The following is a 14,448-nucleotide window of genomic DNA, read 5'->3' as shown; positions in this document are numbered from 1 at the left end:
GAGAGAGAGAGAGAGAGAGAGAGAGAGAGAGAGAGAGAGAGAGAGAGGATCCCAAGCAGGCTCTGCTCTGTCAGCGCAGAGCCCGAAGCGGGGCTCGAACTCCCAAACCACGAGATCACGACCTGAGATGAAACCAAGAGTCGGACGCGTCACCCACTGAGTCGCTCAGGTGCCCCTCAAAGAGCTTTACAAAAGCTAGAGAGAAAGCTGAATCTGACAGGCTTGTGAGGATGAAGTCAGTTCAAAGCGACAGACGGGACGGAGGCGATCCCGGCAGGATCCCGGGAGACGGGGAGGGCACCCACCTCGTTGATGCTGATCTCGGCCTCCACATACTGAAGTCCCTTCTGCAGGATGGAGATGAGGGCGGCTGGCGGCACTAGCGTCCCATTGATGTTGGACTGGCTGATGTGGCTCTCGATACCGAACGTGAACGCCGAGTGGGAAAAACCTGCCGCGACAGAGAGGGAAGCTGGGGTGCCACGAGGCCCGAAGGCAGCACCGCCACCGAAGTCGAACGTGCCTCGTTAGCGGGGGCACACGTGGCCGTGGGACGCCCAGCTTCGGGTCTGGGGAGAAGCGGAGGGACGGGCAGGGCGGAAGGGACACAGCAGGGTCAGACCTGCTTGCAGGGGACGGAGACACAGCTTGAGAGGTAGAGCCATTTCGGCGTTAAGAGCCAAACGGAGCCCAGCGTGCCCTGGGCTAAACGTCGTGCCACTGCACCTCTGGGCTTCCTCTCCGCCTTCCGTCAGTCCCTCCGGAGCTCCCCGTCCCCGAGTGCCCCCCGACCCCGCTGCAGTGCACACAGGGCACCTGTCTTTAGCCGGGCTCCGAGCGCTCAAGGTGGCTGGGGGTAGAGGAACCACACAAGCAAACATCCGAAGAAAAGGAGGCTGTTCTGGACCCGCTGGGGCGGCTTGAGCTGTTTCATCTGATAACTGGTCACGTTATTAGAGATGCCAGCTCCCCCCACCCTTCCCTCAACACTCGTCGGTCAGGGTGGTGGTTCCGGAATGCGGCAGACAACGCCGGTTCCAGGAGGGGCGGCAACAACGCAGGGCAGGGGGCAGGAGCACTCATGACCCACGTGGGTCCTAGGGCGATGGGGAACCCACAGTGGCCCTTCGTCAAGGACAGTAAGGGGGCATCTTACTGCCGGAGTCCGCGGCTGATGCAGCCCTTCTCCACGAGGGGGCAGCCCAGTCTGCTGGGGGTACCGCGTTCACCTTGCTCGGTGTGGGGAGGCCGAGGGTGCCGGGGAGCTGGGAATCCTTGTGGGGTGGAGGCTGTGTGATTAACAGGGACCCCTAGGCTCGGCTCCCAGGCTGGGGGTGCGGTGGGGCCAAAGGCACTTGTGACTCTGAACTCTCTCACCATTTATACTGTGGGAAGAGAAGGGAGCAGTTCTGGGGTGAAGCGTCTACCTGCCGGCTGCCCTGCCCACTGTTCACACACGGCAATGCTGGAGTGTCCCCGGCGTCTGCGTGTCCCATAAGGCTGGACCCTTCAGACCTGTCTCAGAGTTACCCCCTTGGTATGGCTTCTCCTGGGCTGGGCCCGCCCCCCCCCCCCCCCCCCCCGCTGCTTGTGGGGGTCCTGCAAACCCTGCTCTCAGGGAGGTGTCCCCGGGCAGCACGACCCATCCCTGCTGGCTCATCCTACGTGCGGCCCTCCAGCACGGGACTCCCCGGGGTCCCTGCCGCCCGCCCTCCCTCCCTCCTGCGGCTAGAACGCCACCTTCACCCGCCACACCGACGGCGGTGGCAGTGAGCAGGCCCGGCCTCTGTCGGATTCCACACCCGAACAGCCGAGGCAATAACCACAGTGCTCAGCAGATGGGAATGTTCCTCCGTGAAAGGAGGCTTCCTGTGTGTGCGGCCTCCTCTCCTTTCTCTACTCTCCACTCCTCCTCCACCCAGGCCTGTCGGCTCCCCAGTGCCTGATTATAAAGAATATATAAAACGTGGACTTTATTTCACAGAGTCGTATGGTAGCCGCTGTTGGTTTTACAATCCGCTGCACGGAGGCCGTGAACTGCCTCGCACAACTGTAAGCACCTAACTGAGGCCGCACGGGACTGCCCCTCCGAGGCCCTCCCCGCGGGCTGCCCCCCAGCCTCCTCTTCTCCCTCCTCCTATGTGTCCCCCATCCCTGTGGCCATAACACAACCCCCACCCCCTCCCCCACCACACCCCTGTGGCCATAACACAACCCCCACCCCCTCCCCCCCTCTGTGGCCATAACACAACCCCACCCCCTCCAGTGGCCATAACACAACCCCCACCCCCTCCAGTGTTAACCAGTGACTATATCCTGAGTCTCGGCCCTGCTAGAAATCTTATCTCCAAGCTTTCATCTGTCAGGTTGCCAGCGGTGTAGATGGAAAAGCCCAGGTGAGTGGATAGAGCAGGGGCAAGTAGATTCCTGGCCTGACTCGCTCTTGCCTGGGGTCCTCACCATATACCCCGGGCCACAGTGATCTGTCGGTCTTACAAACTCCTGACTCTCCCTGCCTGCTGACCCCACTCACCCGGCTCCTGCCTTCTCCTCCATCTGCGGGCTCGACCAGCTAAGGGCACGGGACACTGGATTTCGAGGGCCATTTTTCTTATTCTCCTGGTTGGTATCTTTAAAGGGCCTTGTGCAAGGAATTGCACGAGTAATAAAAATGATAGGCAGGCCTTGTGTGGTGCGTCCTCTCCACCAGGCACCGCTCCAACAGCTCGCCACGACTTCCCTTAAAGCCTCTTGGTAACGCTCTGCCTCGCTACCCCAAGTGCAACTTTCCCTTTTACAGGCCAGGTCTTGAGATCCCTCCAGGAACCCACAGGCCCCAGACACTTGGCTGGGGCTGAGATCCAAACCCGGGCAGAGGGAAACCACTCTTAGCTTCCTTGGTGACTCGACCTAAAAACATCTGCCGATGCCATAATCCGAGCACAGCACGGAGAGCAGACAAGGTTCCTAAGAAGAGGTCAGTCTCAATGACTAAGGGGCAACACTAGCAGAGAGGTCAAGCTTCTGGTGTATGTCTTAGTTCCTACAGTCGGCAGCTGTAACAAAATCCCACAGACTGAGGGGCTTACAAACAACAGACACTTATTCCTCACGCTTCTGGAGGCTGGAAGTCCAAGATCAAGGTGCCAGACAGACCTGGTGTCTGGTGAGGGCTGCTTTCCGGTTCATAGACGGCCGTCTTTTCCGTGTCCTCACATGGCAGAAGGGGTGAGCTAGCTCTGGGTGGGGGCGGGGGTGGGGGGTGGGGGTCTCCTTTAAAAGGACACGAATCCCATGCGTGAGGATTCCGTCCTCACAACATAACCACCTCCCAAAGGCCCCACCCGCTAACACCATTGACAGCGGGGGGGGGTCAGGATTTCAACATAGGAATTCGGGAGGGGACGCGAAATGCAGAGTATTTCCTTCCTCTGTTCCTTCTTTCTTCATCTTCCAGACACCAGCCACAGAACTGCCACTTAAGGCACACAAAATCGCAGGTTCCAACCGCATTACTTCCTTTAACCAAACCTGGGCACTCTGTGCCCACTATCTCTACAGGGCAGCTGCTCAGTTGTTGTGGTTATTGCCTTACACACGAGAAGAGTAAATATTGGAGAAATCAGGTAAGTGGGTCAAGGCTCACGCACACAAGGCAGTAAATGTCACCTCCAGACTGTATGACTCCAGGATTTGCCGTTTCACCCTCCCCCCTCCGCCACCCTCCATGACACCCCCAAGCGCAGGAACCAGAATTCTCAGCTCCTCTGGGTGGATGCCACCTCCGTTCCCAGGCGGGACACGCTGGCGGTTCCCGGTGCCACACGGGCAACGTGTGAAGGACGAGGTGCAAGCTCACGTCTAACTCAACGCCCGTCCTTGATGTCCTTCTGCATCCGGGGGCTTAAATGCTGCCACTGAGGTTTCGTTTTCCGAATTTCTGATCTCTCTCCGTGATAATGCTTTGCAACGTGTATTGCACTTCTAGAAGGTGGCGAGGACAACGTTCAGTGAAGATGTGTTGCAAGACAGGGATGAAGCAGTGAAGATTAACCCAAGCGGCGGGAATCTAAGACTGCAAAGAGCGTGGGCGAGGAATCGTGACAATGAACTTCCCCTGCTGAAGCAAAGTGACTGAGCAGACAAAGGTCTACGGGAGTGCCATGACCTTGAACACGTGTCATTGAAACTTGTGTCCCCTACTAGAGGGCACAGGAAATCATGACTGGAAACCAGATATCTTCAGAAACGCATGCGGTATTGTTCCACGTCACTGCTGACACGAGTCCCTCCTATTTGCTTAGATTTACATTAGCTGCCGGGACGCCTGGATGGCTCCCTCGGTAGAACATGCAACTCATGATCTCAGGGTACTGAGTTCAAGCCCCACGTTGGGCATGGAGACTACTTAAAAATAAATAAATACATAAGTAAATACATAAATAAAATCACCTTAGCTTCATTTCTTTGGGCAAATCTATGCATGACCTCTCAATGCTTTTGGTTTCTTTTTGGTTTGGGTTTGTTTTTGTTTTTGTTTTTTCTTTAATCCATTTGTTTTTAAGACTTCCTTCTTGCAGGAGGGCCAGGTGGAGAAAATGTCAGCAACAGGCGGAACACTGGGTCTGCCCTCGATCCCCCATGAGTGCCTGGGCCAGCTCACTTCATTTGGCTGGGCCTCTGTTTCCTGTTCTTCGGTATGGGGTTAGCAAGGACCTCAAGGAGCTGATGAGAGAAGCAGCTGTGACAGTGACACGGCCGACACACGGTTTTCAATCTAGAGAAGACCACGAACCCGCAGACGCGTTCTTTCTCCACCTCTCCTCATTTGTGCAGTGAGGACACTGGACGAAGCAGTCACTCGCACACTTTGCAGTCCTGATGCTCATTCGTGGTGGAACAGAGAGATGTTCACAGACCACGCAAGCAAGGCCTGCTTGAGCACCTGGTCTCAGGCCACGGCCGCCCAGGTGCTGGGAGAGGCGCCATCTTGGAAGACTGGCGTCTCCAGACTGGATGCCTCTCCCCCGGGGCGGGGGGGGGGCCCACACTCTACCGTGCCAGCGCTGCTCTCTCCCCAACTGGGCTGCAAGGCTAATGAGCGCATTCACCTCCGGTCTGCCTGAGACGTAGGACTTCTGGGCTTTCTGCCTCTTCGGCTTTCCCGCAGCTTTTGATGTACGTCTCCTTCCGCCCAAGGGGACATGCATACCAACAAAGCAGTGGTATCAATGACAGAGACAGAAACGCTCAGGACTGGCTCAATGGCAGGTGTGGAAGTTGTTACAAACAACTTCCGAAGAACAGGAAACAGAGGCCCAGCCAAATGAAGGGGAATAGAGAGCTTGGTGGCACCTCGATGGAAGAGCTGCGTGAGGGCAAAGCATTAGTGCCCCCGCTGCCTAACCCTCGGCCGGCCTGGAGTCGTTACTGAAGCCAGCAGGCCTGCTGCCTAGGAAGAGGCATCCCCACTACCTCTCTCGACAGCAGGACTGCTCAGCCGTGGCATGACTGACGTCGGAGCCACATCATTCCTTGTCGTGGGGACCGCTGTCCTGTGCCCCGCAGGGTGCTGAGTAGCACCCCTGGGCTCCCCCCACTGGATGCCAGTGGCGCCCCCCTCCCAGTCTTGACAGCCCACAGTGTCTCCAGGTACTGCCTGGTTGACCCTGCCATGCTTGAAAACCAGTGACCTGAGGAAGTAACCCTCAAGAGACACTATCTGTGGTCCACTCCCGTTTGCGCTCGATTTCGAAACCCAACAGGTACAGAGCTGCCGGTGAAAATCAAGCCACCCTCTCTCTCTCTATGCGATGGGGTCACAGAATTCAGATAACACACAACGATGCGGACCAGCCACTGAGCTGAAAATATTTCCAAGGGGCCAAAAAGGGTGTGATCATGATAAACTGGGAAAGCTTTAAAATAAGCGCTACGTTTTATTTTTTTTTATTATTATTTTTTTTTTATTTTTTTTTCAACGTTTATTTATTTTTTGGGGACAGAGAGAGACAGAGCATGAACGGGGAGGGGCAGAGAGAGAGGGAGACACAGAATCGGAAACAGGCTCCAGGCTCCGAGCCATCAGCCCAGAGCCCGACGCGGGGCTCGAACTCACGCGAGATCACGGGAGATCACGCGAGATCGTGACCTGGCTGAAGTCGGACGCTTAACCGACTGCGCCACCCAGGCGCCCCATAAGCGCTACGTTTTAGATGAAGCACGCAAGACCTTCAAGAGTCAAGTCCTTTCCATCTTCCTCGTGAGAGAGGGAAACAGCGTGAGCATGAATTGGTCTCGCCCAACTAGGCAATAAAACGAGATTTAACACAAACCGAGCGCACGTCTTCTGTTTCTTGCCCTCCCCACACCGCTCAACCATACCTCTCTCACAAATGGCTTCCCACACCACTTGAGTTAGCTGTACAGTGAACCATTCTGCCTGCTTAACGTCGGCCTGACGCATCAGCAAAGCCTGCTGGGTTATCACTCGCCGGCCCTTAAACATCCTGATTTGGCAGGGAGACGCAGACACGGAACACCAGGCAGATGTGGGGTTGGTTTTCCGTCTTTAGCTGAAACAGATACCAAGGGCCCCAATCTGAGGCATCTTTGAAAGCAGAGTCTTTATTAAATACTTAACGAGCCTGGAATACAGACATCCACCCGAAGCCCACGCACGGCATGTTTATTTCGAACGGTCTCGATCGGGGGAAGGCCCAGCCTGGCCCACTGCTTGTGTCTGCAAATAAAGTTTTATCGGAATAAGGCTACGCCCACGAGTTGATACATTGTGTGTCTCTGCTTGCTACGCCCACGAGTTGATACATTGTGTGTCACTGCTTGCGTGCGCGCGACGCCGGCAGAGCCAGCCGAGTATCTGCAACGGACAGGCTGGCCCACGAGGCCGAACATAGTTACAACCTGCAGCTTTATGGGAAAAGGAAGCCAACGTGATCCTGTGTGTGCATGTGCGCACGTGCACGTGCGGAAAAAGAAACGTCACGACCTCCTAGATGTTTTTTATTCCTTCCTGCTGTGGACTCAATGTCTGTCTCCCCTCAATCCCCACGTTGAAACCCACTCCATGAGGCAATGGTGTTAGGAGGCGGGGCCTCTGGGTGGCAATTATGTGATGAGGTCTTCATGAAAGGGATTAGTGCCCTTTTTTTTTTTTTCAACGTTTATTTATTTTTGGGACAGAGAGAGACAGAGCATGAACGGGGGAGGGGCAGAGAGAGAGGGAGACACAAAATCGGAAACAGGCTCCAGGCTCCGAGCCATCAGCCCAGAGCCCGACGCGGGGCTCGAACTCCCGGACCGCGAGATCGTGACCTGGCTGACGTCGGACGCTTAACCGACTGTGCCACCCAGGCGCCCCGATTAGTGCCCTTCTATCAAAGAGGCCCCCAGAGCTCCTGTGCCAGCTTCCCATCCGTGTGGGGTCCGTGTGGGATCCGGTCATCCCACGGAGAACATCCGCGAAGCAGGTGGCGGGCCCTCAGCAGACACACCTGCCGGTCCACCGGTGTAGGACGTCCCGTCTACGAACTGTGAGAAAGCAGCCTCTGTGTAGAAGCCACTCGGTCCGCGGGATTCTGCGACTGCAGCCCAAAGGCACGGAGACCCGCTTCCACTGTGCCTGACCGCGTGGAGGTTAACAGCAGCAGACGGGGCCTCCTTCTTGCTAGGCAGTGGCAGACAAAACTGTCACCCTAACGGCACCCATTCGCCACGGGGACTCCGGCTTTCCTGCTCGAAGCAGCTAGAGCCCGCAGGCTGGGCAAGCCCCGCACCCCGGGAGGCGCCTCAAAGCCCCTCAGACGGGGCTGCGGGGCCGGGGCCCTGTCTCCGAGCTTCCCCTGGAAGGCACAGACAGGAAGCGGAGGGGGCGCCTGGGCCGGAAACACGTGGCTGCTCGGCTAGAGGATGACCCTGCTTATTCCGGTCTCTTGGTCCAGAATACTGGTTTGTGGGTCTCGAGTGAGGGCGATTCTGTCCCCCAGAGGCAGACCTTGGCAATGTCTGCAGATACGTTCGGTTGTCACAGGTGTGTGTGTGGCGCGGGGAGGGTGCTGCTGGCATCTGGCAGGTCGAGACTAGGGACGCTCAGCATCACACAAGGCACAGGACGGCTCCCATGACAGAGTGACGGGGGCCAAATTTCAACAGCCGGAGGTCGAGAAGCCCTGCTCTCGAGTACCCCCTGTTCACCGCTCCTGACACCTGCTTGTTAGTCACCACGGCTGTGGCCAGGCGTCCTTGCTGCCCAGAGGCCTATCTCGTCCCCTCAGGAGGAAACGACTCTGCCGTCTCTCCTGAGATGCTGCGGCCCCTGCACAAAGCACTCTCTGCGTTCGTGCATCTCCCAGCTACCAAGAAGACGCTTCCTGCCTCCAGGAAGCCCATCTGGATTCCCTCCATCACGCACAGAGCAGCCTCCTCGGGGACAGCCCCCCGCAGCTCACGACGGGTTTGTGTCAAGGAAGCTGAAGGAAAGCTAAAAGAAACCACTGGGGTAGCTGTAGACGAAGGGTGGTAAGAAACTGAACAAAACGGAGTCCTTGCTATTTTCAGAGTGGAGCTTGACGGAGAAGGACAAGAATTAAGGGAGTAGGTACAACAGCAAAACAGCAGGAAAATGGGTTTTAAACAAAGATGACGGTGCCATACGAGGGGCAGTTCAAACAACCACCAAAGAGCACTGCTGGGCATACGCACACCTGAAGTGAAAAACTATGATGTTATTTGAGAACAAGAATAAAGGTAATGATATTCGGTGCTTATTACGTGGATTGGCCCTCTCCAAGAATTAGCTCAGAGAGCTGGCAGCAGCCTATGAGTTCGTCATATTGACTCCGTGTAAGCGATGGGGGAAACTGAGTCACAGAGCAGGTAAGCGATTCCCCCAAGGGCACGCAGCCAGCAAGTGGCCATCTGACCGACTCCACGCTCTTCACTCACAACACCACACACTCCCGAAACCTCGAAATGATTCAGACAGACCTTAGAAAAGAGGAAGAAGGTCGTCTAGTTCAGCGATACGATTTCTAGTACATCTTTTAACCAAGTAAGTTGCAAACAAGTTCTATGTTGCAAAAACTAGGCTGAATGCTTTCTGTATTACAAAAAGCAAACAAGGATGAATTGTGTCTTCCAGACACACTCCCCTGATGAGAGCTGCCTTTGGAAGAAGAGTGACGGCAAACAACCAAAATCAGACACAGCCAGGGAGGAACGTGGTACTGTTTCTTTGTGCGTGTGAAGTTGGCACTCTTCAGCAGGTGCTACAAGGCCTGGGTCTGCCCTCCGCGGCTCTCTGGCTTCCTTTTCTGACGACCAAACAGGTACAATTAAATGATCTCCAAGGTCTCTTTCAAACCTAAGATTCTGGGTAGAGGGAAAAAGGGACCTCACCGTCCCATCAAACCCACAGGGCTTTAATTTAAAGAGGTGACTGAGCGGCCACCCAGAGGGGTTCAGGCCATGGAAAGAATGGATCACTTACAAGTCCCGAAAGAAGGGGTCTCACCACACCACACGGGGCCACGTGCAGGGACCGGGAAGCCGCAGAAGACAGAGGATAGGACATTCCTGGGACTACACTTTCACCAGTATAACGGAGAGGCAGCAGCGAGGTGGGGATGTCCCCAGGGGACAGGAAAACAGGCAGTTGAGAGTCTGTGGTTGGGAGGTTTGTAAAACGACTCGAGTGTGCCTGCGCAGGCCGTCCTGTGAGGGACAGGTGAACGGCCTTGGCCGCTGGGAGGGCCCTGTGATTCGGGGGTGCCCGACGGCCACCGGCTACAGCACGGATCCACTCTCCACGGCTCCGGGGCAGGGATTTTTCAAGAGTCATTCTGGAAACAGAACCAGGGACCGCTCATTTATCATGGAGCACTTCCTTTCCTTTCTTCGAATATCGACATTCCTGTAACATCCCTATCCACGGGGGAATCAGTATTTCCTGGATCGTAAAAGTTTGTGCAACACGACGGCAGCTGTCTGGCAAGCGGCTGTCTTCCTCTCGGGGTGGGGACGGGGGTGACTTAAGGTGGTGGGGGCGGGGCGGGAGCTGACCAAAACAGATGGAAGGGAGGCCAAGGGTCGTGACATGCTAGCTGGGTCACATAAATCAGACACACAAACACACAGACACACACACGGAGCGAGAAGCTGTCAACACAAAAGGTGACAGAATAAGAAAACACACACCCTCACATCTTTGGAAGCTAATTTGCGGTCGGTTCACTTCTCCTGTTTGGAAGTGATGGATTCGTCTCGCCAGACGGTTACATCTGCGGCCCAAGGAGCAATTCTCACCGAACGAAAACCCTCCTTTTACCCGTGGTAAAAAGCACAAAACTATGTGGAGAATTCTTTTGGACTGTGTCTTAATCGCCGCATGTGCTCCTATCAGCTTTACGTTCAACCTCTTTACATATACAAGTGAACGTAACACCACGTGTGTGTGTGTATATATGTGTCTATATAAAATCCTCAAGACCGAGCCCTCACCTTCTCCCAATTCTCTGACATTCTGCCACAGAAAACTTGAGTGCAGCGAGAACGTTTTTATGGGCTGCAGACCTGTTCTAGACGACCCGCACAACATGGAATTTGGTGTAAAATGGACCGTCTTGGATGGCGCCCAAAAGAAATACCAGAAGGACCTCGTTAAAATAGGGTTTCACTTATAACATCTGGCCCGGACCCCAAGGGTGGCGGCTGAGTCCAGCACGGGCCTCTGACTAGTGCAGACCGTGAGGCCTGCCAAGATTTTAATATCCTCTCAACATGGGAAACATCCAGGAGGGGAAAGCATTAGTCAGGTTATAAACGAAGGTTGTTACTTCCTCCCAACAACTGGCTGGGGCAGAGGCGGCCCCGAGAGCGGCTCACAGAGCCGCCTGCGCTCAGCCTTCCAGAGTGTCACGGGACCTCCAGGCGCAAACATACCGCCTGCTGGCAACCCCAGCCCCCGCGAGTCTGAACCCTCATGGATTTGTTATTTGGAAATTGGGAAACAGACGAGCACAGAAGCCAAGCCAGAGATTTGTAACGGAGAGCGTCATTAAAAATTACAAAAAAAAAAAACAAAACAACAACTTATGGGGGCACCTGGGTGGCTCAGTCAGTTGAGCGTCCGACTTCAGCTCAGGTCATGATCTCGCGGTCCATGAGTTCAAGCCCGGGATCGGGATCGATGCTGACTCTCTCTGTCCCTCCCCACACGCTCCCTCTCTCTCAAAAATAAATAAACGTTTTTAAAGATTTTTTTTAATTTTTTAAAAAATTATGACGGGGAAAGCACAGAGAAAGCAATCTGGAAGACAGAGGAAATAACTCACATAACTACACTTGAATAACTAAACCCGATACAACCAGTGTTCTCATGCAGGAGAATTTCTTCCAGCCCCCTCTGTCCCTGCAAATTAGTATGTTAATTCTTACGATCACAGAATTCCGTGTTGCTGCTTCTTTACCTAATGCAATGTAAGCACGTCCCCTGGTCGCTAAGTGGACTTGGGGGCCACCATTTGGACAGATGCTCCATGTTCCCCCGTCCTTTGCTCCCACAACCTCCAGATTTACTGTCAAAGATGAATCCATGGCTTCCACACGGACAGGGCTCCAGCCTTCAGCCGCCTGGCGCTCATTCTGCATCCTTTGTCGCCTCCGGCAAGGGGGTCCTCCTCCCTGAACCCTCAGGGCCTTCTTCAAGCCAGCCTCTTGACGGTGCTCGACGCGTCCTCCTTGGCTTGCTCGCAAAACTGTAGCTCAGGTCGCAGCTCCAATGCCACCTTCTCTCTGTGTGCTTTCCTGGGGTCCTGGGGTCCCCTTCGCGTGCACCTCCGGTGTTACATGTATCAGCCTCTGACAGGCGACCGTTAACCAAAACAAGCCTCCGTCCTCATCTGTGCGTCCACACTCGCACATAGGTAGGGCAGTGCCGCTAACAAAGGACAGGCCCTCGGGAGGAGGAACCGAAAATCATGCCAACTGCTCTATTCCAGGACATCAAGGCCTCCCTGATGGCATCCAGACCTCTGATGTTATCCCAAATCCACTTGCACAGCACAGGGGTGAACACTTTCAAATCTAAGTTCTTTTTAAACATTTTTTTAATGTTTATTTATTTCTCAGAGAGACAGAGCTTGAGCGGGGGAGGGGCAGAGAGAGAGGGAGACACGGAATCCGAAGCAGGCTCTGGGTTCCGAGGCTGTCAGCACAGAGCCCGACGCGGGGCTCGATCCCATGAGATCATGACCTGAGCCAAAGCTGGACACTGAAGTGACTGAGCCACCTGGGCGCCCTGTAAAATCTAACTTATTTATTTTAACGTGTATCACGCAAATGCGACTATAGGCACATCTCAGGAACGGGTTCACCTTAAGGAAAATATTAATAAATGTTAATAAAGCGTGGCAAAAACGATGCACAGACAGCTGAGGCTGGGAAATATGCACGTCGACGTGGGAGGGCGCAAAGGTCTGCAGAGGGACAGAGACGTACGGAACATGCACCACACGCACGGGGGGCTGCAGGGGAGAGGCGGAAGGAGTGCCCGCGTTCTCTGCGGGGTCTTGTACAGAAGCCAGCACACGACGTCCTGGCGGCCAGGTCTGGCCCCTCACCTGCTTTTGTACAGAAAGGTGCCCTGGACCACAGCTGCTGTCACGTACGTATCTGCAATGTCTGCTTGGGTGCCACAAAGACATGAGCAGCTGGGCCTGAGACTAAGCTCTAGAGAACGTTCTCTCCACCCTGATCTAGGGGAGAGACCTGGATGAGAGGGCAGGGCTGAGAAGGGCCGAAGAAAGCCAGCCTGGATCCCACAACTTGTGTTCTGAGGCCGGCAAAGCCCAAGACCCAGACCTGACGAGGACCCTGGGAAAGGACCTTCACACCCCAGCCTCTCTCCCTCGGGTAACCGCGAATACACCAGACCCAGCATTAACACACCAGATCCGGCAATACGGAGAAAGGACGACATGTCCGGGCCAGGCGGGGCCCATGCCAGGAATGCAGGCTCTCATGTCAGCAAGCCAATCAGTGAATTCCCCACAGTAACAGAGTCCAGAAAAATCACTCGAGAGAGGAAGATTCAGGAGCCAGACGGCCCGCTCCGAGTGCTGCCTCTGTGACTTCCCAGCGAGGGGCCTGGGGCCAGGGGCTGCCTCCTCGGGGCACCGGTTTTCTCACCTGTACACAGAAACGAAGCTGCACCTGCTTGCTGGCGGTTAAAGGTTTTCTCGGTCAAGGGCGTAGAATCCTGCCTGACACAGTGACCGTGCCCAGGAACGTCAGCTCAGTTGCTACAATGGAGCCGTGACGACGGGGACAGGAGCACCGCTGGCAAGAAACGCGGAGTGGCCGGCTGGCAGACAAGCGGGTGACAGAACAGACAACGGAGGCAGCAGAGAAGATACGAGGGGAAGCTGGCAGACAATCTCTGGAGGGGAGGTCCGTGGTCAGGACGCGGCAACGGCGGTCGGCGGGACGGCATCAGGACGTGCCCGGCAGCGTGCAGCCGAAACGCCAGCGGGGAAGGCAAGAGAGGCTGGGGTGCCCAATGCAGAGGTTGGGGTGCACGCCAGGACTTGGGGAGAAAGCAGCGGGCTGACTTCAGACACAGATGCGGGAGGGAAGGGAAAGGACGTCACCTTGGGGTCAGTGGCATCTACGAAGCAAGACAGCAGCGGCGGCCCCGGTAAAGTGACATTCAGTAACTCGGGGGAGAAGGGACAGTGTCGCGGCCGACACTGCGTACGACTTGCTCGTCTGTGTGGAAGGAAGGACGGGCACGGCAGGAAGTTGGCGGCAAATAAAATACATGAAGGCTGGACACGTTTCAGGTCCCATCGGAGCTTCAGAGGGGGCAGGCGTTAAATGTAATGGTGTCTCAACTCTGAAGACAGGCACCTTGCTAAGTGGCTGTTACGTCTCTGAGAAAAAAGGGAACTTGAACCATCCCAGACTCCTTCACAAAGTCACAGCACACACTTCATGGGCACCTTCAAAAGAATCGAAGGGTGGTGGTTTGCGGTTTTTTTTTTTTTTTTAATGTTTGTTTTATTTTTGAGAGAAAGAGAGACAGAGCATGAGCAGGGGAGGGGCAGAGACAGAGGGAGACACAGAGTCTGAAGCAGGCTCCGGGCTCCGAGCTGTCAGCCCAGAGCCCGACGCGGGGCTCGAACCCACGAACCGCGAGATTGTGACCTGAGCCGAAGTCGGACGCTTAACCGACTGAGCCACCGGGCGCCCCAAGACAGTTTACATTGTTCTTTTTTTTTTAATTTTTAACGTTTATTTATTTTTGAGAGAGACAGAGCGCGAGCAGGGGAGGGGCAGAGAGAGAGGGAGACACAGACCCAAAGCAGGGCCCAGGCTCCGAGCTGTCAGCACAGAGCCCGACGCAGGGCTCGAACCCACACACCGCGAGAT

General features: G+C 55.3%; 1 protein-coding gene across 1 annotated transcript in view; it reads right to left on the bottom strand.

The window, feature by feature from the left end:
* LOC121021299 (F-box-like/WD repeat-containing protein TBL1X) overlaps nucleotides 1-14,448 on the bottom strand; it is a 72,275-nt gene that overhangs the window by 29,447 nt on the left and 28,380 nt on the right. Inside the window, exon 3 of the mRNA XM_040461561.1 lies at nucleotides 238-451. Coding sequence (XP_040317495.1) covers nucleotides 238-451 — 214 coding nt within the window. The remainder of the gene's footprint in view (nucleotides 1-237; nucleotides 452-14,448) is intronic.

Source organism: Herpailurus yagouaroundi, unplaced genomic scaffold, assembly GCF_014898765.1.
Source record: "Herpailurus yagouaroundi ecotype Mexico unplaced genomic scaffold, PumYag 293, whole genome shotgun sequence".
NCBI classification, from domain to species: Eukaryota; Metazoa; Chordata; class Mammalia; order Carnivora; family Felidae; genus Herpailurus; species Herpailurus yagouaroundi.
The sequence above is the reverse complement of the archived record's forward strand: the minus strand, read 5'-3'. Positions and strand labels throughout refer to the sequence as shown.